Here is a 23,715-nt window from a genome sequence, read left to right as displayed (position 1 = left end):
ATTAATTAAGAAGAAAAAAGGAAAAAAAAATTTACACTACTAAATACTTACTTGCAACTTCGAGCTCTGTGTTTGTCTTTGGATTTCTTTTTCTTTTTCGATTTTTTGTGCTTCTTTACTTTCTGCTCTTCTAATGGCTCATTTTGCAAGGGTTTGGGGATTTTCTTTTCTAAGTCACTGTCATTTTCTATGCTATCATATTTCCTTTTCCTCATTTTTACAATTTCATGTTCATGAAACTGACTACAAAGATTTGAACTGTTTTCTTCAAGTGCAATTTTGTCATGAGAATATTTCTCAGGATGTTGAGGAAGAGATGAACAATGGGACAGGTCTACTTTATTACTATTCGAATGATGCCTTTCTTTCTCTTTAGGTGCTGGCTCATGAACCCATTTGCTTTTGTAATAGTCCTTGTGTGATCTACTACTGTACTGACTTGCTTTGTCGTATTCTCGATCACTGTGAGATGGCTTCCACTCTCTACCATCCCCTGAAGAATAAGAATAATAATCACTGTAATATCTATATTTGTCCCATCTTCTCATTTCTTCTGGATAATATTTCTCCCGACTCCAAGATTGCTCACTTTTAGAATGATAATATCTACCCCTTTCCTGATCAGATTTTCCTCTACTTCTGGACCAATAATGGTTATGTTTTCCTAAGGATCTACTGTCAGGGCTGCTGCTTTCATTATGAAAATTTTTATATTTACTTCCATTACAGTGTTCTGATTTGTGGCGGCCCTTTTTGGTCCTCTCTTTGCTATAGGAGACCCTTTTTTTGTAGTAATAGTTCTCTGTTTTGCTCCTGCTTTGCTTTGTTCGTTCTCCACTGGAAGAATGATCTCTTCGGTTATGATGATGCCCTTTGTCCACTTTTCTGGGGCTACCACCTTTTTCCTTAACTGGAGAATTACTTTGAACTTTTTGTCTAACTTTATTTTCTTCACATCGTTCACTATTACTTTGTTCAGTGCTCCCTTTTGAATAATGATTCTCTACAATTTTATCTAACTGGGTAGCAGACAGTTCACTAGTAGACATGTCTATACTTTTAGAAAGGTCCTTTGTTTCCTTGCATTTTTCAGTACTAATAAATACTAAGAGTTTATTACTATTATCACATTCAGTGTCAAAATTACTTGAGGGAGTTTGGCTCAATTTTTCCACTGTGTCCATTGATGCAGAGTTCAGTGAATTCTCCTTTACTGTTCCCTTTATTTCTTGGGATAGTGTGATCTTTTCATCTGCGAAATTCCCAGGATCACACTGTTTGGGAAACTGATCATCTCCGATGGCTTTCTTGTTAGCATTACAATGACTAATGATATTGGGAATAGATTCTTCTGGTTCTGCTATAATACTTTCAGGAATTTCTTCTTTGGTAGCAATGACATTAGGATCTGAGGGTGGAAAGGTATTCTTTATTTTGCAGCTAAGACTTGAAGTAACTTTGTCGAGTTGTTCATACGAAGCTGAACTGTTGCTACCAACCACAAGTTCTGTACCATGTTCTTCTTCAGGTGGTTTCTCATTTCCAGTTGAACTACACCAAAACAAAAAAAGAAAAAGGAAAGGAAAAAGAGAAAAAAGAAAATTAGCTTGAAATGAAGTTTCTATAGAATCAAACATGAACACATACATTCAAAAAACATAGGTATACTTATGTTAGTTTGAACTAAAAACTTTTTTGTGCCCTTAGAAAAAACTATTTAAAAATATCTATTAATAAAATATATTACAGTAAAAATATGTTTACATTCAATATAAGGACCTATATAAAATCCTATATATAAATCCTATCCCTGAATTCTGTTAAATGTTTATAATGTTCTTGGGACCTTTCTCTATATTTCTTGACATCATATAAATACAAATGTATCATGTGGGCTATTATCTTGCCCATGTGGGTAGTTACCCCTCACATTTTGTTTTATCTCTAAATTTCATTTTTTAATTAACAAAAAGGAGAAAATCAGAACCAAAACCCTTGTAAAAAATGTGCACTGCCAAGGAAAACAAATTCCTACTTTGGCTATGTCCAAAAAATGTCTCAATCTGAACACTGAGTCTTATTACTTCTCTCTCAGGTGGTGAATTGTGTTCTCTGTCTTCTATCCCCTGGAATTATGGTTGACCATATGCACTGAGCAGAGTTTCTGAAGACTTTCAAAACTGTTTATCTTTACAACACTGTTGCGGCAAAAAAATGTTCTCCTGGTTCTGCTCAACTCTGCATCTGTGTATCTAAACTTCCCAGGACTCTCTGAAACTACAGCTTTCATCATTTCTTATAACACAATAGTTATTTCATTACAGTCATAAACCATAATTTATTTAGTCAATCCCTAATTGACAGGCATGCTTTACTTTCCAGTTCTTTACCATCACCAGAACAATGCATATTTTTGTAGATATATAATAATAATAATTGCTAACATCTGTATAGTTACTATATGCTAAGCACTTTCCAATTATCTCATTTGAGTCTCACTACTCTAGGAAGTAGGTGCTGTTATTATCCCCATTTTACAAATGAGGAAACTGAGGCAAACAAAGGTTAAGTGACTTTCCCAGGATGACACTGCTAATAAATGTTTGAGGCCAGATCTTAACTCATGTCTTACTGATTCCAGGCCACTCTATCAACTATACCACCTAGCTGCTTCCTATTGGATCCTTTTCCTCTTTCTTTGATCTCTTTGGAGTATAGGCCTAGTAGTGGTACTGCTGGGTCAAAGATCATACACAGTTTAGTGAACATGGAAGCAGAGTTTCAAATTGTTTTTCAGAGTGATTAAACCAGTTCATAGCTCTACCAACAGTACATTAATGTGCTAGCTTTCTCATAAACCCTACATTAGTCATTTTCTTCTTTGCTAATTTTGCCAATCTGAGGGGTGAGAGAAGGAACTTCAAACGTGTTTTATTTATCTAATTAGTGATTCTGAAGTATTTTTCATACAGCTATTGATTGTTTGGATTTCTTCCTTAGAAAACTATTTATATCCTCTAATAATGTATCAAGGGGGGGCAGAGCCAAGATGGCAGAGGGAAAGCAGTGACTGTCTTGAGCTCTCTCCCAAAGCCCTCCAAATACCTAAAAAAATGGCTCTAAACAAATTCTAAAGCAGCAGAACCCACAAAACGACAGAGTGAAACAAATTTCCAGTCAAAGACGGCCTGGATGGTTGATAGGAAAGGTATATCACGCCGGGCAGGGAGAGGAGTGCAGTTCAGCATAGGTGCGCGGGCCTCAGTAGAGACCCTGGAGCAGGACTCAGAGGACTGAATTGCAGGGAGCTGTGGCGGTTTCCAGACTTCTCAACCCCTGAACGCTAAAGACAATTTAGAAGGTCAGTGGAAAAAGTCTGTGACTGTGGTGAGAGAGGAGCTAGGTCTCAGCCTCAAGTCTCGAGCACGGCCCAGGGCCACAACTTTTTCCTGAGCTTCCAGCCCACAGATTGAGGGGGAATCGAGTGGCTGATCAGAGGGGGATTACAGGGATCTCTTTGCCAATGCTGAGGCAGGAATCTCTTGCTTTACTGACGCTTGGATCTGGGTCACAGTTCTGAGGGGCGGTCCTGGGGTGAGGAGGAACGTTGGTGCAGTGGAGCTTGTTGTGGTGGTGGAGAGAAAACACCTCGCCCCTTATACCACCTTGGAAGAACTGAAAATTTACAGGTCCCTAGAATTACCTCTGAAAACAACTGTATAAACCCCCGAAGCTTGGGATAGTACACTCTTCACATTGGAAGCAGACTTTAACCTTAACAAAGAGTTTAAAACTCAAGTAATTGACTGGGATCATGAGTAAGGAGTGCAAAAAGAGTCAGACAATGTTATCTTACTTTGGTGACAAAGAAGATTAAAACATACAACCAGAAGAAGACAACAAAGTCAAAGCTCCTACACAAGCCTCCAAGAAAAATATGAATCAGTCCCAGGCCTTGGAAGAGCTCAAAAGGGATTTTGAGAAGCAAGTAAGAGAAGTAGAGGAAAAACTGAGAGTGATGCAAGAAACTCACGAAAAACAAGTCAACACCTTGCTAAAGGAGACCCAAAAAAATACTGAAGAAAATAACACCTTAAAAAATAGCCTAACCCAAATGGCAAAAGAGGTCCAAAAAGCCAATGAGGAGAAGAATGCCCTAAAAAGCAAAATTGGCCAAATGGAAAAGGAAGTCCAAAAGATTACTTAAGAAAATACTTCCTTAAAAATTAGAATAGAGCAATTGGAAGCGAGTGACTTTATGAGAAATCAAGACACTGGAAAACAAATCCAAAAGAATGAAAAATTAGAAAACAATGTGAAATATCTCACTGGAAAAACAACTGACCTGGAAAATAGATCCAGGAGAGAGAATTTAAAAATTATTGGACTATCTGAAAGCCATGATCAAAAAAAGAGCCTAGACATCATCTTTCAAGAAATTATCAAGGAAAACTGTGCTGATATTTTAGAACCAGAGGGCAAAATAGAAAATGAAAGAATCCAGCTATCTCCTCCTGAAAGAGATACCCAAAGGAAAACTCCTAGGAATATTGTAGCCAAATTCCATAGTTCCCAGGTCAAGGAGAAAATATTGCAAGCAGCCAGAAAGAAACAATTCAAGTATTGTGGAAACACAATCAGGATAACACAAGATTTAGCGGCTTCTACATTAAGAGACCGCAGGGCATGGAATATAATATTCCGGAGAGCAAAGGAGATAGGATTGCAACCAAGAATCACCTACCCAGCAAAACTGAGTATAATCCTGCAGGGGAAAAAATGGTCATTCAGTGAAATAGAGGACTTTCAAGCATTCTTGATGAAAAGACCAGAGTTGAATAGAAAATTTGATTTTCAAATACAAGACTCGAGTGGAACATGAAGAGGTAAACAGGAAAGAGAAAATCATAAGAGATTTATTAAGGTTGAACTGTGTATATTCCTGCATGGAAAGATGATATTTGTAACTCATAAGACCTTTGTCAGTATTAGGGTAGTTGGAGGGGAAAAAATTATATGTACGCATATATAGAAATAGATAGATAGACAGAGGGCACAGGGTGAGTTGAAAATGAAGGGGCCATATCTGGAGAATAAAATTAAGGAGTGAGAAAAGAATATACTAGGAGAAGGAGAAAGAGAGAGGTAGAACGGGGTAAATTATCCCACACACACAAAAAAAAAACCAAAACAGAAAAGAAAAGGCTCTTACAGTGAAGGGGAAATGGGGGAAGGTGAGAGGGAATGAGTGAATCTTATTCTCATAGGATTTGACTTAAGGAGGGAATAAAATACATACTCAATTGGGTGTGGAAATCTGTCTTACCCTATAGGAAAATGGGGGGGGAAGGGGACAAGAGAGTAGGGGAATGATAGAGAGGAGGGCAGATTGGGAAAGGGGGTAATCAGAAGCAAATACTTCTGAGGAGGGACAGGGTCAAAAGAAAGAATAGAATAAATGGGGGGGGGTGAGATAGGATTAAGGGAAATAGAGTTAGTTTTTCACAGCATGTCTACTATGGAAGTGTTTTGCATAACTGCACATATATAACCTATATTTAGTTGCTTGCCTTATCAATGAGGGTGGGTGGGGAGGGGCGGAGAAAATTTGGAACCCAAAGTTTTAAAAACACATGTTCAAAAAAAAATGTTTTCACATGCAACTGGGAAATAAGAAATACAGGAAATGGGATACAGAAATCCATCCTGCCCTACAGGAAAATTGAAGGGGAAGGGGATAAGAGAAGGGGGGGAGAGACAGAAGGGAAGGCAGATTAGGGGAAGGGGTATTTAGAATGCATGCCATCTTGGGGTGGGGGAGGGGTGAGATGGGGTGAAAATTTGGAACTCAAAATCTTGTGGAAGTAAATGTTGAAAACAAAAAAAAATAAAAATTACCATTAAAAACTAGAAAAAAAATGTAGAGCACTAGAAAAAAAAATAATGTATCAACTGAGGGAATAGCTTATAGATTTGAATCAGTTTCTTATATGCCTTAAAAATGAGATCTTATAAGAGAAACTTGCCATAGGGTTTTTCTCTCTGTTTCTCTTCTAATTTGAGCTGCATTGATAGTATAGGTAGAAAAACTTTTAAAAAATCTCACTTTATCTTCCATGATCCTCCCTATGTCTTATTTGGTCTTTCCTAACAACAAATCTGACAAATATTTCTTCTTTGCCCTCTGTGTTGGCACCTTTTACGTTATGTGAGCAGCCCTCCCTTCTCAGATAAAATATATATATACCACTTCTTTGCACAATTCTTCATCAATAATGGATTGTTTATTCATATTCATCATATGCGCGTACACACATGCGTGCGCGCACACACACATATTACCCTTTGGATTACATGCAACTTTAATTTTTCAGAGACTGAAATGCTTCTTCTCTGGAAGCCACAGAGTACCACAAGAAGTATATTATTGTTAAAAAAAAAAAAAAAAAAGCTGAACCTTTGTTTCAGGGAGAAGCTTGGATTATTAAAAGCACTCCACCTTTTCCCAAAGGCAATATATGTATTTCACTCTGTCCAATTTCGAATTAGACTGTGTGCTCCTTGAGAGCAGGGACCATTTGCTGACCTTTTTGTATCCCTGGAGCTTAGCACACAATAAGGTGCCTAATAAATGTTTGATGATTGACTCCAGCCCCCAATCACAGTGTTATCCAAGATATCCAGATGTATGGGCTACTCATCCAACTGCATATCATTATCTGGATAGTACGTACTCTGTACCCACTTGGTTTTTTCACTGCAGATAATCTGAATGAGTAGACTTCATTTAGAAGGTAATGGAATGTACCAGGACTTCTTGGAATCAGCACAATGTCATCTGCAAACAAGAGCACTGGGAAGATTTCACTGTGCTGGATGTCCTCCATGACAGTGGCAAACTTTTTCAGCAATCATGTCTCCCTGACCTACACCTTACATGATCATTACTATGCAGAGAGTAAAACAAAATTATCTCTGTTGTTACATCTTCCAAGGAATCATCTAAAATTCTGACATATGCATTGCAGTAATCTTGTTGAAGAGGAGCACTTAAAGGAGCATTTTATTCTACCAAAACAATAGTCAATAAGCCAGCCTAGTATAGGTAGTGTAGCGCAGCAAAGAGCAGACCTCAGGGCCGAGACCTGCCTCTGAATACTGACTACAAGAACTCGGACAAGTCTTTTAAGCCTCTTAGTTCTCTAGAGCAGAGGTGTCAAACAACTGCAGTTGAACCAGATTAAAATGTAATCGGGCATCACTACTCCAGACTATAAATTACAGAGAAGGTGCTGACCTGCACTGGTACAGAGTTTTTTCATCACCCAGGGGTTCTCTATATCATTGTAAATCACAATTTCATTCCCTACCCCTATCTTAAACAAGTATAGTGAGACCTTATAGTCTTTGCACCTTTGTGATTATGAAGATAGTCTGCCTATTCCCCAAGACTCTGTCTTGGTTCCTCTTCTATTCTTTTATTCTTCTATGGTTCCTCCATTTTCTCTTGTCTCCTCATCAGCTGCTAAGGATTCATCTATGCAGATAATTCCCTGCCCCTATTGCCTATTGGACATTTTAAACTGGATGTCCTGGAGACACCTCAAACTCAACATGCCCAAAACAGAATTCACTATTTTGCTTCTCACCCTATACCACCTCTCTTCCAAATTTCCCTATTTTTTGTTAGGAGATGAGTGGAGATTGTTTCATTATTTTTGTACTTGTATCCCCAATACCTTGCAAAGTACCCAGCCTTGACTCTTCACTCTTACTCACCCATAGCTAGTTAGTTGCTCACTCTTGTTGTAGAGGTAGAAACAGCATCTCTCACATCTTTTCCCAATCTTTCCATTCACACAGCTACTACCTTAGTTCAGGCCTTCATCACCTCTCACCTAAATTATTGCAACAACCTATTAATCAGTCTTCTTACTTCAAATCTTTCACCATTCCAGCCCATCCTACACACTGCTGTAAAAGTAATTTTTCCTTAAGCCCAGATCTGACTACATGACTCCCCCATTCAATTAAGTTCTAGGTCTCCATTAATGCCCTCCAGATAAAATATCAACCCCTCTGTTAAGTTGTCCTACACAACCAGGCCCCAACTTGTTCTTCTAGTTTTGATTAAGCTAAACTGGCCTCGTCTGTGTTCTTCAATTACACCTCCACATATGCCATTCCTCACGCCCATAATGCTCCTCCCCTCCACCTTAAAGAATATATGTCTTCCATCAAGACACAGCTCAAGCACTACCTTTTGCATGAAATCCATCCTGATCCCTCCAATTGTCTAGTGTCCTCCTTCCATAACTACTTGTACTAGTCTTTATTCTCTTTATACTCATTCCATATATATTTATATGAACAGCTAGTTGGTGCAGTGCATGGCCTGGAGTCAGGAAGATTCATCTTCCCAAATTCAAATCTGGACACAGACATGTACTAGCTGAACGACCCTGGGTAAGTCACTTAACCCTCGTTGCCCCAGTTTCCTCATCAGTAAAATGAGCTAGAGAAGGAAATGGCAAACCATTCCAGTATTTTTGTCAAGAAAATTCCAAATGGGGTTAAAAAGAGTAGGACACAACTGAACAACAAAAAATACATACAAATGTATTTGTCTCCCCCATTAAAATGGCAGTAGCTCCTTGAGAGTAGAGATTTTTTTTCCTTTTTTTTTTTAATATATCTCTACCACGCAGCAGGCATTTAGTAAATGCCTGATGATTGCTGGTTATTGATACCTCTATCAAGGATGACTTGACCTATATGTGTAAAAGATTCTCTTAACAAAAAAAAGTGTCCAGAATGTTTTCAGAGAATATTATCTCGATAAGATGTGCTCTTTAAATTTCATTTTCCTTTGCTGTATTTTTCCAAGATTCCTATGCTAATAGTAGGGCAAGAAAGTATAAAATTCACATATTTCTTCATGGCATCACATGTAAAATTCACATATACATCTTTCATTATCGGATCTGCTACACATTAAGCACAATCAAAACTCAATTAATTCAGACATTATTTCAATATTTATGATACTGCCTTGCATGTGAATAGTTTTTTACAATTCATAAAGCATTTATATATACACACATTCTATCATCTGATTCTCACAAACTCTGCAAATCAGTGAGGGCAAGTAGTATTATTTCCAATTGCAGGCAAGGAAACTGAAGCTTAAGGATGCCAAGTGGTTTGTCCTTGGTTACATGGTTAGTAACCAGCTAGTAACTAAGCTCCAGGTTTTTCAACTCCTCCTTCCACTTTACTCTGCTGCCTAACTTAGTTTACTTGAAACTAAGAAAATCAACCACACAGAATACTAATTAGGCACATTGATCCTACCCAGAAAAGAGCTGTGTTCAGTCCAAAAGATAGTTATTATAGACCAACCATATGCAAAGCACTGTTTGGGATCCTGGGTCTCAAAGGCAAAAACATCTCCAGCTATAAAATAACTTACATTCCATTCAGGGGACACAAAGCATATTCACAAATACTAAAACCTAGGAAGTAAAGGCTGCAAAGGAATGATCTAAGAATATTTGAGGAGGGAGAGACAGTTGTATGAGTGAGGCCAAGGATGGCTACACAAAGGAGGCATATGAGTCACAAATATTAGTTCCCCACTTTTTTATACCTCTGCATCTGCTGAGAAAACTGAAGTTTAAAGTTCAAGCTCTAGAGTGTCACAGTCCTTGAGCTATGGACACCCTTTCCATCTCAGAATGGCCCCAGAGCCTCCAGTCTCCAAAACCATTCTAGGCCAGTAGATTGGTCTTCCATTTATTTTTCTTCCTTTTTTTTTTTTTAATTTCTCCTCAATATCCTTCCTCAAACCCCATCAGATGAAGGCTGACCAGAGTGAGGAATAGGCAGCTCCTATAATGAGCAGATCAATTTTGGAGCCTGTGCTCATTCCCATCTTGTGCCTGATCAACAGAGAGGTAATACTGATTTTCTGATATCCCCTTCAGGTATTATGGATGTTACTCTACCTAATGCCATAGGACTCCTTTTTACCATGGGGTCCCTAGGCAGAGCACTAGGTGTGAGGTTTCTGTACCTTTACTATTGCTAGAAATTGGCTCAACAATAGCACCTCGAACTAGGCCTCCATCCTTGCTAGGACTCTGACTTCAAGCTGTTTCAGAGCAAGTCACCTACTTCCCATCTCAGGAATAGCGAGGATACCACAAAACATCTTTGGGTTGAACCTGTGATTTCACTGTTGTATAGAGCTCCCAATAAAGATCCCTCAAGTGATGGAGATCTATCAACTCCTCAATAATTTATCGTCTTAGAGACATGCCTGGCAGCAGCTACACATTAGCATTTTATATTCATCACAGAAGAATCAGAACCCTCCTGTTTTCAAATCCTTAGTTACTGAATCAACATCAATACTTTAATCAATCTTCAATCTCACTGATAAGGGTGCTGCTTCTAATACTAGACCAAAAGTTAGACACGTCTTTTCAACCTATAACTCTTGTCTATGTCTTCTCCATAAATCCTTCACTGAGGGTCCATCCAATGTGTTGGGAAGCTTACTCTAGGCCTCCTGATACTATGTCAATGAAGCATGAGGGTTCCCCATGACTTCTCTCATTCTTAAGCATCAATCAATCATGCATCCAACTGTATATCATAGCCTAGTCAACAGGCAATTTTCTATCCACTTGTTTTTTCCTAAGTGGATAGTTTTGAGTAATTATGCTTCATTTATGAGGTTTTACAACTTGCCAAGGATTGCTACAATAAGTACAATGTCATCCACAAATAGGAGAATCTAGAGGACCATCAGTATTTAGAGGAAATTCCTTGGACTCTGCTAGCTCTCTTCCATGAGGACGGCAAACACTTTTGGAAAGCATGTCTCCTTGCTGTATGCCACACTTAATATTATTAAGTGAAAGGTCAATAAACAAAAGTTCTCTGTTATTTATTTTAAAGAATCTTGTATTATATTTTGATTTATATATATATATGTTTATATAAATTTATATGCCTTTCTGGAGGAGCCTTTAAGGTGGTTTTGCTCTGATTGAAATTCTTTCTTTATGGTCAAACATTACGCATAGTAGGATTTGATGTACTTTTCAATCATGTGACCCTAAATATTGGGTCTGCTATAGAATATTGTTTGCTAAAGACTGACTGCTTATTTCTCATACACTCACCATGCCTGTCCTTGGTGTATATGGAGTTTATTTTTGTAAAAGTTTTCTAAAGCTAGGAATATAAGCATAAGAGTTAGTCAATAAATGCTATTTTTCAGTCACTTTTTATAAAAACAATGTCTATAATTTTTTCTAAGCACTTCTCTCAGATATCTGGAATATCAATCTCTTAATTCCTTTAAAACTGAACCATCTCCAAAATGTACCTCTACTTTGTAAATCTGGTTTAGTCCAGTTGCTCTCCCTTATCTTTGTTTTATTTAATGCCATTTCAACTTCTTTAAGCAATACATTCAGGAGTATGATGTTAGAGTACAAATCATTGTCACTGATGGAGGCAAATAAGTTCATTATAGAAATTTTGATTAATCTTTTCCATTATTCATCTATTCACTATGCTTCAAGTTTTATTCTTAAAGACCCTCAGGATGATCTGGCTAAGTTGGACCTCTAGTTATGAATTCTGTAAATGTTTTTTCTTCCATTACTTCTTGCTGCTTTATGAGGCATAATCTTCCACTACTCTCCTTACAAATGATTTTATATTCTAACCTGGTATTGCAGTTGGTTGCCACGTATCTCTGCTTGGCAAGGAAATCAAAAGTTTGCTGACAAGATATTTTTGGTTTCTTCTGGTTTCCTTGGTGAGATGAATGATTTTTACATTGATTAAAAACTTCCTTAGGAAGTGGAAAAGTCTGTGTCAATATCTGTTCTTTTATCTATTTTACAGCATCTCATCTGAATAGATCAGGTTGGAGTTACCTCAATTTTATGCCACATATTTTAATTTTTATTTTTCCCTATAATTAGTATTGATTTTGATCTTTGTTTTATTAAATAGAAGATAGTTTGATTATACGTAGACAGCTGATTCTGAAGTGACTCCAACAACAGTAACCAGTTATTTCTTATCAATTCAAATAAATGCACTCTTTTTTGGGTCAATGTTACTTGCTTCTTTGCCACATCAAGCACCTTTCAACTCTCTTAAAGGAAGTATTCACTTAATTCATGAGGCCTCTGTATCATCTATAATCCTCTGGCCTCTCTCATTTCTTACTCTTGAATCATGTTTTTCAACTTTTTTTTTTGCTGTCCTTCCCTATGTCATATTTATATTGAAATCATTAAGCATTAAAGCATATACTCACTTAATGACTGAATTATTTTATGGTGCGTTTCTCCACCTTCTCTGCTGCAATAGTCACAAGCCTATGAACTACAATTATCCACAGTGGTCTTTCTTGCAAATGCTGATCATGAACACTGCTTATCATGTGATGACCAAGTACTCCATGAAATGATGTTTCTTAATGCCTTAGGATGTTGGCTAAAACCCATACTACCAACTCTTTTGCTTTTCCAAGAAGAACTGATAAGCTATCCTTTTAATTAGCTGTGACAATTTTTTGGTTTTCCAGTTTTGTTTACAGTAAGAATGTCATGACTGAGATGATTTATCTCACCTAGTGTTATGTCTACTCAATTACTGGATAAAGATTTTACATTTCATACAACCAGACAAGTTAATGTTTATAGAGGGTTTAAAAACTGTAATTCTTAGCACATTCCACCACCTTTTTCTGCAATTGTCACAATCATGGCAGAAGCAAAAAGGGCTGCACAACACTATTGGGTATTTTTGTTTCATGGATAGCCATGGACAAAAATTTCTTCCCCAATTGGCCAACTTACTTATGATGAGACTTTCTGAATGTTTCAAAGTGCTTTTTAATAAATGAGATGAGCTATGTGGTTCTTTTTTCCTCTAGGGAGAAAATGAATATATAACCACAAAGCAAAAAAGATAACAGGGGAAGGGAAACAGGGGAGACTCAAGACAAAGACCAACCAAAGCAATGTTTGCAACAATACTTATTCATGAAAAATCTGGATAAAACTGTTATTCTAGGAATTCTTTTTTGGACCAGTGATGAATTCATATGTTTCTTTGAAGCTTGACTTCACTGTCTTCTTCTGAGTTTGTGTCTTGATCTTCCCTATCACCATAATAACTTTCTATGATCAAGTTCTTTTTTTGTTGTTTGCTCATTTTTCTAGGCTACTTCTTGACTTTTAGTTTCATGTTGAAGTTGCACTCTGCTCCCAGGAGGGGATACTATCCCAAGCTTCAGGTTTTTCATACTACTGTATTCTGAACTAGTTCTGGGGGTCGGTTTTCACTTGTTCCAAGGTGGTGTGATCTAAGGACAGGTGTTTACTCCTCTCCTGGTCTGTGAATGACCTAAGAACTCTTCTCTACCCTAGACTTGTGACCTAGGCCCCTGCTGCTCTGTGGCTATAAATGCTTGCACTCCTTATGACCCTGGAGTTGTGACTCTGGCTCCTGCTCTCCTGTAGTCACAAACATATGTACTCCTTTCTGCCTTGGACCTGAGATTAGGGCCTCTGCTCCCCTGTGAGCAACCACAAGTACTCTTCTCTGCCCTACAGCTGTGACCAGGAACCCTGCTCCTCTGGGGCTGCAAGCACTAGCGCTCCTCCTTGTCCTGGGACTGCAACCCAAAACTGTGTATAGGCAACACAACAGGGTCCTGCACCCAGTGTCACCAAAGAGTCCCTGTAATCTCTTTCTGACCAGCTGTCCAACTTCTTTACCATTTATAGGCTGGAAACTCCTGAAGCTGCTGCCACCACTGATGCAGCCACTCCTAAGGCCTGCTGCTGGCTTGCTAAAACGCAGCCTGTGCTACACTGAGGTTCAGGCCCAACTACCACCTTGGTGAGACAGACCTTTCCTGTTGACCTCCCAAGTTGTCTTGGGCTAGAAAATTGTTTCACCCTGACCTTTTGTAGGTTCTGCTGTTCCAGAGTTCAATTTGAGGCATTATTTTAAAGTTGTTCAGAGGGAAATTTGGGAGAGCTCAAGTGAGTTCCTGACTTTACTTAAACATATTCCTGAACCATGTTATATTCTATGATGTGTTCTGGGGAAAGTAGCCTGGGGCTGAGTGAAAGTAAAGTTATTATTACAAGTCATGAAACAAATACAATTATTTGTACATTTAAGGAATATATGATTGTCCTAAAATTTACAATGAATGTTCCTGCTAACTTTCTTAGTTTTAGGGGGGAAAATGAATGAGATATCATGCCATAATCATGACAACATGGGTACTGGCCTAAAATGAAACCCTAAAACATTAACTTGCAGCATTAAAAACATTGGATGGTGTTAGAACTAGTTTGCAAAATTAAAAGAATTATTTGAGGGAGAAGAGTGGCTTATAAGTACCTTAGCTGACAAGAGAATCACTGAAGAGATGTACTAGTTAAAGATAGAAAAACAACTACAGAACCCACTTCACAAACAAGGCAGACTGAAATTAGAATCACAGTTTTATAGAAGCAAAGAAGTAGAAGGGACTTTAGAAGTTATCTAGTCACACCCCATCCTGTTTGAATGAATCTCCTATACAACATCCCCAACAAGTGATCCCCCTAGCTTTACTTGGAACAGTTCCAGTTCCAGAGACTACAAATTATGTTTTCTGACATATTTAATTGTATGTTCTTTATTACAGTGAACTAAAATATTTCCCTATAGTTTCTACCTAGTAGTCCTAGAGAGAGAAAAATTACACAGAATAAGTCTAATTATCTTCTATATGACAGCCTATTAAATTTCTGAAGACAGATATCATGACTCCTTTAAGTCTTCTCTTCTACAAGCTAAACACTCCTCAACTCTTTCAACTATTCTTTATACAATACAGTTTCAAGTTCCAACACCATTCTGAGAATGAAAAAACATTTCGACTTTATTCTCCACCAATCTTACTTCCCCAATCATGCTTCCGACCCCTCTCTCAAAAAATCTTAAAAGAAAAAATGAAAAATCTGTTTTCATTCACAGATCCTTTTGGGAAGAACGAACTGTATTCATTGAGGGAGATGACGCAAAACTGACCAAAAGAGCATACAAAGAATATGCTATTCAGACCTCAAATCTTCTCTCTAATATTGGCTGTAAAACATTAGAAATAAATATTCTATTTCTTTCTGGAAGAATACTATCATCATTTTGCCCAAAAGACCCCCAACCTTCCAGAAAGTAAAGCAAGTATTTTTGTCTTGATCCATAATCTTACTAGCTTTATTGGCCATTACTAATGGGTCCTTTTTATTTTGGATTCTATCTCCTTCTTGGAAACATAATTTAATATTTGTCAGAGTTCCTGCTGAGCATTAGGGTTCTACAATTTAGTTTCGACTCCCTGTGTATGTATACTACATTCATCTGAACAAAAATTTAAAATCACAGAAAATAAGGTCTGGAAGGAACCTTAGGACCAATTTTGTCTGACTCCTCTCAAACTCTCAACTTAATAGAAATAAAGAAAAAGAAGCCCAGAAAGGCCAAGTGACTTGCTCAGGGTCACACAGCTAGATGGCACCAAAATGGGGACTAGGATTCTGCATCTCCTGATTCCTAGTTCAGTGCTTTTTATGTGATACCCCTGCAGTGGAGGTGGAAGGATGGATTAACAACTAACCCTGGCTTTCTGAGGAAGTGCTAGTGACAAAGGCTGAACCTGTTACTTTGACTGATTACAATGTCTCTTCTTCTCCGAGGTATATAATTTACCAGCCTCAAGCCTAAGGAGTCCATCTTTGCTCAATTCTAAGTTGTTTATCTAACTTGTTGCTTTTTTACTTACAATTCAGCCTTTTATGAAGTTCTGTTGCCTGAAGAATTCTATTCTACCAGTATCCTCTTAGAAACTTAGTATAAAAGCCTTAGGTTGCCCTACAGCACCAACTAACACCATTAACCCTTGGAATTTGGGGCCTCTTTTAGCCTAGACATTGGTCACCCCCCAGTGCACCTCTAACTTTACTAGTATTAGGTTAAATTTATAAGGAAGGTTTTTAAAGGTGGAAAAAATGGCCTCAGATCTGATATACCTTCTGGGCTAAATAGTCAACCAATGACTGATAATAACCATCTGCAATCTATTAAGCTCAATTTTTGTGAATCAAAAAGCAGAAATCATCATTTTTTAAAAGTCCAATCTGGGGGTGATAATCATTATTAGTTAGAAATTCAATACAAAGGAACAAAGTGAATAGAATACCCTCCAAGTAAAGAGGCAATACAAAAAATTATATGGGAAAACATCTGTGACCAGGAATGAAGAGATGTAGGCTTAGCTGTAACACAGCATGTCTGGTAAGTAAATTTAACCTCTTGATCCTCAGTTTCTTCATCTCTAAAACAGGGGGCTGGAGTAGGCCTATAAAGACCCTAACTTCCTGAGCTAATATTTTATTACTCTAAATAATGTAAAAATCTGAAATAAATCACACAGTACTGTTGGAAGTGGTAATTTACCCTAAATCAAAGACCCCTTTTCTTCCAAGAGGAAATGTATTTTATACCTTCATTATTAATTACAAGATATATGGTATAAATATTTACATTATTATTCAAAATACCACCCCAGCTTCTTCAATATTTCAATTAGTACCATATCAGTCAACAAAAATGTTTGCTTCACATAATTCTCCCTCTTCCACTTTTTCTTTCTGCACTGAAACAGTAATCACGAGTAGTAGCAGAGGCTTCTTCAGAGCAGACAAAGGGTTTGAGGGGAAGTCAACTCCTTACCCCTGACTAGGCTTGGAAAATTCACTTCTCTTTCATGGCTCAACTCCTTACTTCCCACCCACCTCCCTCCTAGGAAGTACAGGGCTGCCTTCTTCCCAGTAACTCTCCAGCACTGATGGAAACAGTAGAGCAATGAATTAGAGCTGTAGCAGCTTCCTGCACCTTTTCCTTGTGGATCAAAATTGCTTAAGTTTGAAAGGATATTCCAAAAAACATTGCCTTTAAATCACCAAGTAATGAGGAACTACTGAAAAGAAGTGTTAAGATATCTATACTTGACTACTTCAAGGATCTATACTTTGGTCAGCGTGGTACAGGCTCTAGCAATAGATTGCACCTCCTCTATGACTAAGACAATCTTCAAGAACTGCTGTGGCCGAAAAAATTCATCACCCTGTGGCTAACCTGGTAATGAATATGCCAATATTTCTGCCACTGACTGCCGTGTAACTCTTTGGCAGTTACACACGTGGGGAAATCTCAAATAGCAGGCAAAATCTCAAAGATTAATAAAGAGTGGCAAGCTTCACACTCTTGTCCCCACTGTTTAGAGTAAAAATACCTAACAGAAAATGGGGGAAATTACACAAGTACATATAGTACTTAAGTGTATAAACATACTATTATTATTAACGATATACTATGAAGTTATAATCCCCAAAACAAGGACAGCAACCACAATTACACCTGAAAAGAGAAAGCTATGTGAAGGAAGAACACACTAGCCTGAAGGAGTCTAATTGAAATGGACTGTCAGACTCATACATTAAAAAAAGCAGAAAATTTGGCACACAAAACCTACATTTTTGAAAACTTTTCCAAGTTATTCTGTGATATTAAAAGGTCATTTCAGGAAAGCACATGCAAATCAGTTAAAATGCACAAGTAGTATAGTAATAGTAATTAAGTGAAAAAAGGCCACTAACATTTGTTTAAATAGTAGCCAATGAGATTCATGACAAAGGACTTTCATTAAGGTTATTTATTCTTGTATTACCTTATATCATCAGTCAAGTTTTTTAATTTGTTGCTGAATCTGAAAGACTCTACAATTCTGTCTTCTGGGAGTGGAGGCAAAGGAGTAGGCATCAACTAAAATAAAAAAACAAAAATACCTCTTTAAATATACCAGTGGTACGATTCTTTTCTGTTGGTGGCTGAATTACTATTACTGTTAAATTTAAAGCCACCTCTTTAAAATGTGTGAACTGATAAGAAATGCTCACCTTTCCATGTAATCCATTTGTTTTAGAAAAGGGATTTTCTGAATGTTTAGCAGGCTTGACTTGGCAAGTGGGATCATCAAATGACAGTCCATTTTCTTTAGGTTCACTATTCTCTATACTATTAGCACCATTTACTGTCACAGTTTCTGGCAGTTCACGATGAGAAGCCTCATCATCTTCAGCATCTTGACAGGAAGAACAAGTGTTTGGGAGTATACCAACTCCATTTCCAGTCAAAAGTCCATTGAGAGGTTTTGCATGGCCATTCTCCTTACCCAGTCCCTTTGACTCCTCATCAGATTCTTCTGAAGATTCTGCACCATAAGGGACCAGCACACTGGAGGTGAGCTTGGACTTGCCATTCATTACTGGCTTGGAACAAGATTCACTAGGTGTGATCTGTTTTGATACTTTAGTAGCAACTGACATTGTCGATGCATTTGAGGTAGATTGTAATGCAGAAGAATTAGTAATGGTAGATGAGGGAATGGACTTGCTGAGGTTTTCTAAAGAACTGTTGTGAAGATTAGGTTGAGACTGACCTTGTCTAACAGGCAACTTGTTATGAATACTGATAGTGATTTTTTGCTTCTTGGGAGGCTCAGGAATAATTGAAGGTCTGTTAACTGTCCAGTTTTGAATAGAAGTTGAAGCAGGAGCAGGACTTGCTCTGTTTAAATTAGAATTACTAGCACTTGCCACAGAACAGCTTGGAGTTTCTTTCAATGGTCCGGTCCCATTTAAGTGATTAGAATTCTGCAAGTAAAATATCATAAACAATTGAGTATTTCAGTCACACAGACATACCCACAGACGCACACATACACAGGCAGGTACAAAGCTGTATCCAGTTACACATTTTTTTGATTATACACACTTTTAAAAAACTAGCCAGAAGTTTAACATAACAGAAAACATTATCTTCTCTTCCATCTCTCCCCCTTAATCTCCCTCCTCTCCATCTAATTTCCCCTTCTTCACTCTTCTCCCATCTAGCACCCTTCCTTTTTACCCTTCCTCTCCCTGCAAACATTTACCCATGCACATACACTTACAATCACAAAATATATTTGCTTCCTTTGGACAAATGGATTTTCCATTAGGGAAGCCAGCTATGGAGGACCGAAAGAATCAAACTTTTTTTTTGATACTCACACACACACACACACACACACACACACACACACACACACACACACTCTCTCTCTCTCTCTCTCTCATTAGACAAGTTCTCAACTTTGACAAGAAGGAAAAAATGTCTCCTAACATGAGCCCCCTAGGGGGCCCTTTCCTGTCTACAAGTAACTTACTTCCACTCATCCACTTAACCATTAACACATGACACTGGGGAAATGCCACTCAGGTATGAGAAAGACAGTTTGTGCTCTTCCATTATAGTCAAAACCTAATTTTTTTTTCAGAGTTGAAAGGGATCTTATTGGCCATTTAGTTCAGCCTATAAATTAACAAACTAACAGCAAAGAGTTTGTACTCTACCTATGAAATGTTACCTTTATCATATGAGGAGGAAGTTGTGGTCCGATAAAGCCTGACACAGTCTGTTTACTATTGACTACCCGTTGATTAATCACTGGTCGAGGAGAAGACTGTCCTGGAGTATGAATGGAATGAGTGTGTTCACCTCCATTTTTCACATCATGGGACCTAGAAAAGGGAGGCTGTTTATATTACACTGCCAAGAACAATACAAAAAACGTCTCCTTGGAAATAAAACTACACATCGCTATTCAATTTGTATATAAGAAACCTGGCTCAAAGGTAGAATATGGCAGTCTTCTAAACTATTTATTCACCTGTTGATTCTTCCAGTAGCCTACTAAAAGACAAAAAATTCTGATAACTTTATTTCAGTCTTGGTCCTAGTATCCGCCAGCAAAAAAGTCAGTATTTTAAAATCATTTATTTCAGTGGGCTGATAAATGGATATTTTGTTTATAATCATAGTACCTGATATAAAAGAGGACATAAGCTTGCTGGTTAAGCACTGATCTGATGTCACTGGTGGAAACAATGGAATCATTCATCTGGTACCATTGTCCATTACTAGCCTGCAAAAGAAAATGAATGAAATCCTTTCAATGGCTATAATTGGATAGGAATAAAATACCATAGACAGGATAATTCACTTTAAAGTAATAGTCGTCAGAGGGAAGACAAGACTATAAAGATCCTTAGTAGTACTTCAATTTTTTTAAATGATAAATTTGAATGTTTAAGCACTTACCTTTATGTAACAGTAGTAATGACCAGCATGACAGCTAAAACCAGTATGCACTAACACTGCATATAGAACATAAATAATTGGTTCTCCATTAGGTTGAGACATATATGGTCGAATATCAAGATACTCAGGATATTTCACATCCTAAATAAAAGTGGAAGAAAGAAAAAAAGTTATTTTTGAATGTACATTTTACTTAATAGCTTTAGAACAATTTGCAAAGGATAGCTCTTATAACTCACTCAATTAAAAATACAGTGAAACCCTTCCACAGTCCTAAAGTAGGGGGTAAAGAGTAACACTTCCCTTATAGGCTGTGTTGTTATATCAAGGGTTTAATAAATGTAATTGTGTTTCAAGGAACATGATTTGACCTCTGAGTTTATGCAAATCTATGTTAAGATATAATCCTACTACATTTATCCCCCCTGTTTCAAAATAGATTCCATAGAGATTAAATGAATTCTCTGAAGAACAATGTTATAGTCATGATGAAAATCCCTGTGTTTCAGTCTCCTAAGAAGTGGGTAGTCAGAAATTAGGTAACAATGGCAATAAATTCTTGATTATTCATAAACTAATCATTTTCCTTCTCCCTCCTGCTGCCTACCTTTTGATCACTTTATTGCTCCTTAGCACGTCCACCAGAGGGGTGGGAAGGAGAAGGGAAAGAAAGTGAAACTTAAATCAGTCAATGTTGCTACTATTGAGAAACTCAAGTAAAAAAGACTTTGGAAGGGAAGTAGGCTTAATTAAGTATGGGCATTTTCTGTGAATTTCACTTATCCAAGCTCTACCTGTCTTCTCATTACCATGTACAATGGAGGGCTAACTATAGGCTGAAACATAGATGATATATATTAGTTCTATCATAAGTAATTAACAAATAATCAAGTTAACCACCTGAATATGCAATTACCTAAAATATATGCTAAAGGAAAAATAGCTAGCTGGTATTGTGAATACAGCATGGGACTCGAACTCAGGGAGACCTGAATTCAAATCCTGCTTCAGACACTTATCTAGTGATGTGACCCTGGGCAAGTCACTTAACCTCTCTTTGCCTCAGTTTCCTTATCTGCAAAATGGGGGTAACAATAGCACCTACCTCCCAGGGTTGTTGTGAGGATCAAATGAAATAACTTTATAAAGCACTTTGCAAACCTTAAAGCACTATATTATTAGCTATTATTGTTATTACTGTTTCTTTAATACTGTTTATTCTCTCTCTCCCAGTAGTCTGCAATGAATCCCCTACACTATAGGGACAAAGAAAGGACACAGAAAAATCAAGAGACAAAGCAATTTAGTTACATATTACTGTTAGTTTGGAGCTACTTACGAAGTGCTAACACTTAAGATCTGAAAATTTTCAACATTAAGATAGGAAATATGTTCTACATACCTTGGCAATTTTTCCACCACTGAAATTTGCAAAACGTTTCAAAGATAAGGTAAGAACATTAGATGATCTATGTATAGTAAACCTCTTTGAAGCTGGAACCATCTTTTTACACCTTAAAAGAAGCACAAACAGTTGGTTACACTTGAGATGAATGTTTTCTTTGGTACTTCATGTTCTTACTTGCTCAAAAGATATGGCTAATATTTTCTTCAAACATCCCAAATTAGTTTCCAAAAGAAGTTTAGAGTTCAGTGCAGTGAGAGACAAAGCTCAGAGTATACGATGAACCCTAAAACAGACAAAATCATAATGAAATTAAACTTGAAACTTTTCAGAATGATTTTCTGAAATGAGCATTAAATAGGGCCCTGTAGATTTTTCATCAGGACTTCTTAGATCTGTGACCTCCATCAATGTGGGTACTGCCTGCAGTGATGCAGATCATGGGCTATTCCTTCCCGCTCATCCTGTGCAATTCTTGTCCATGTCCTCCCACAATTCTCTAAAAGGTCCCCACTCAGCATGCAAGGGGAGTTCCTTTAGGTTTGGCATTTCATGCTTCATTGGTCTTCACATGGGCTTTCTATCAATTGTCCTTCACTCTCACTACAAGACTAGTTTATCTCCTTTTCTAGTCATACATCTTTCTCTGATAACATCCTTTACATCATTTCTTTTGCCCAATTCTTTGTGGATAATGTGCTACAACTTACTCATGCCTACCAGGTACCACTTCACTGCCCTTTGGGTAAGACAACTTTAATTCTTCAGAGACTGATGTTCTATGACTTGAAGCCACACGGCATCACCAGAAGAATACTGTTAAAAAGATGGGCCTTTGTTTCAAGGAGAATCTTGGTGGGGGGGGTGGGGGTCTTTAAAAGCACTTCCCAATTTCCCAAAGTAAATCCTGTCCACTGCTCCCTCTGTTCAATTCTGGGCCCAGTTCAGCTCCAGGTTTTTAGGAAACTTAAAAAATCAAGACACTCCAGATCTTGGTCAAACAATGTAAATGTTATTGATACATTAATTTTTTTTACTTCTTTCCTAAAACTGACAGCAGGGAATACAATATTTTTTGTAACTTGTAACAAAATAGAAAGTTTAAATTTTCAAAAATCTCTATAGTAAGTTATAAAATCAAGTAAGTTGAATTACAGAAGAAATGAAGGCTAGATGTGAAATGGTCTTCTGAAATGTAAATAATATTCACTCGACTGCAGTTGGGAGGACAATGGATCTGAAAGCAAGAGGTCTGCCTGGGTTCAAATTCTAGCTCTGATTCTTATTTAGCTATGTGATCATGGTTAAGTCATTTAACCTCTGAGTCTCAGTTTCCTCAGCTGTAAAATGAGGATAATACTTGCACTATCAAGCTTATAGAACTATTCTCAATAAAAGGCTTTGTAAACCCTAAAACACTATATAAACTTGAGTTATAACTATCTTCAGCAATACTCAGTCTGTTATCATTTACATAAAAGTAACACAAACAGAAACAAGTACCCCAATTATGAGACTATTTCATTATTATCATTATAACCACAATATCCATTAAAGAAATCATTTTCTAAAATCATGAATGTAGCTCAACACTAGGAAAGAATTATTACAACATGAATGAAACACACACAAAAAAACATGCTGTTGGAATATTACTGGCTAACAAGTACAACAAAGGAATTTTATCTGGGGGCTACCTATAAGGATAGAATAATAGAAGGAAGTTCATGCATGAGATCTTGGCCAAATAATTCAGAACAGGCCAAAGCACAGGCTCTAAATGCTAGTGTAAAAGTACCCGCTGATCTTCAGAGTGTTATTAAAATTGCCCTGGGAAAATCTATATAATAGCCAAGAAAAGCAGTGCCAAAATTAGAAGAGAAAAGAGAACAGAGAACAAGACCTCTCTTCTAATGAAGGATGGAAGGGAAAACAAAAGATAGGGATGGAAATCAGACAAGTAACTGGTTAATCTAAAACAGGTTGACTATAGTCTTCCTTCTCTCTTCTAA

General features: G+C 37.3%; 1 protein-coding gene across 3 annotated transcripts in view; it reads right to left on the bottom strand.

The window, feature by feature from the left end:
• The window catches only part of USP42 (ubiquitin specific peptidase 42), a 58,290-nt gene that overhangs the window by 8,021 nt on the left and 26,554 nt on the right, over positions 1–23,715 (bottom strand). For all 3 annotated transcript variants that reach the window (XM_027874944.1, XM_027874945.1, XM_027874946.1), the window contains 7 exons: positions 21,701–21,812; positions 20,299–20,439; positions 20,022–20,122; positions 19,565–19,718; positions 18,054–18,809; positions 17,825–17,919; positions 52–1,551 (listed from right to left, as the gene is read on the bottom strand). In XM_027874944.1, coding sequence (XP_027730745.1) covers positions 52–1,551; positions 17,825–17,919; positions 18,054–18,809; positions 19,565–19,718; positions 20,022–20,122; positions 20,299–20,439; positions 21,701–21,812 — 2,859 coding nt within the window. The remainder of the gene's footprint in view (positions 1–51; positions 1,552–17,824; positions 17,920–18,053; positions 18,810–19,564; positions 19,719–20,021; positions 20,123–20,298; positions 20,440–21,700; positions 21,813–23,715) is intronic.

This window comes from Vombatus ursinus, unplaced genomic scaffold, assembly GCF_900497805.2.
Source record: "Vombatus ursinus unplaced genomic scaffold, bare-nosed wombat genome assembly UNPS02014807.1, whole genome shotgun sequence".
Taxonomy (NCBI): Eukaryota; Metazoa; Chordata; class Mammalia; order Diprotodontia; family Vombatidae; genus Vombatus; species Vombatus ursinus.
The sequence above is the reverse complement of the archived record's forward strand: the minus strand, read 5'-3'. Positions and strand labels throughout refer to the sequence as shown.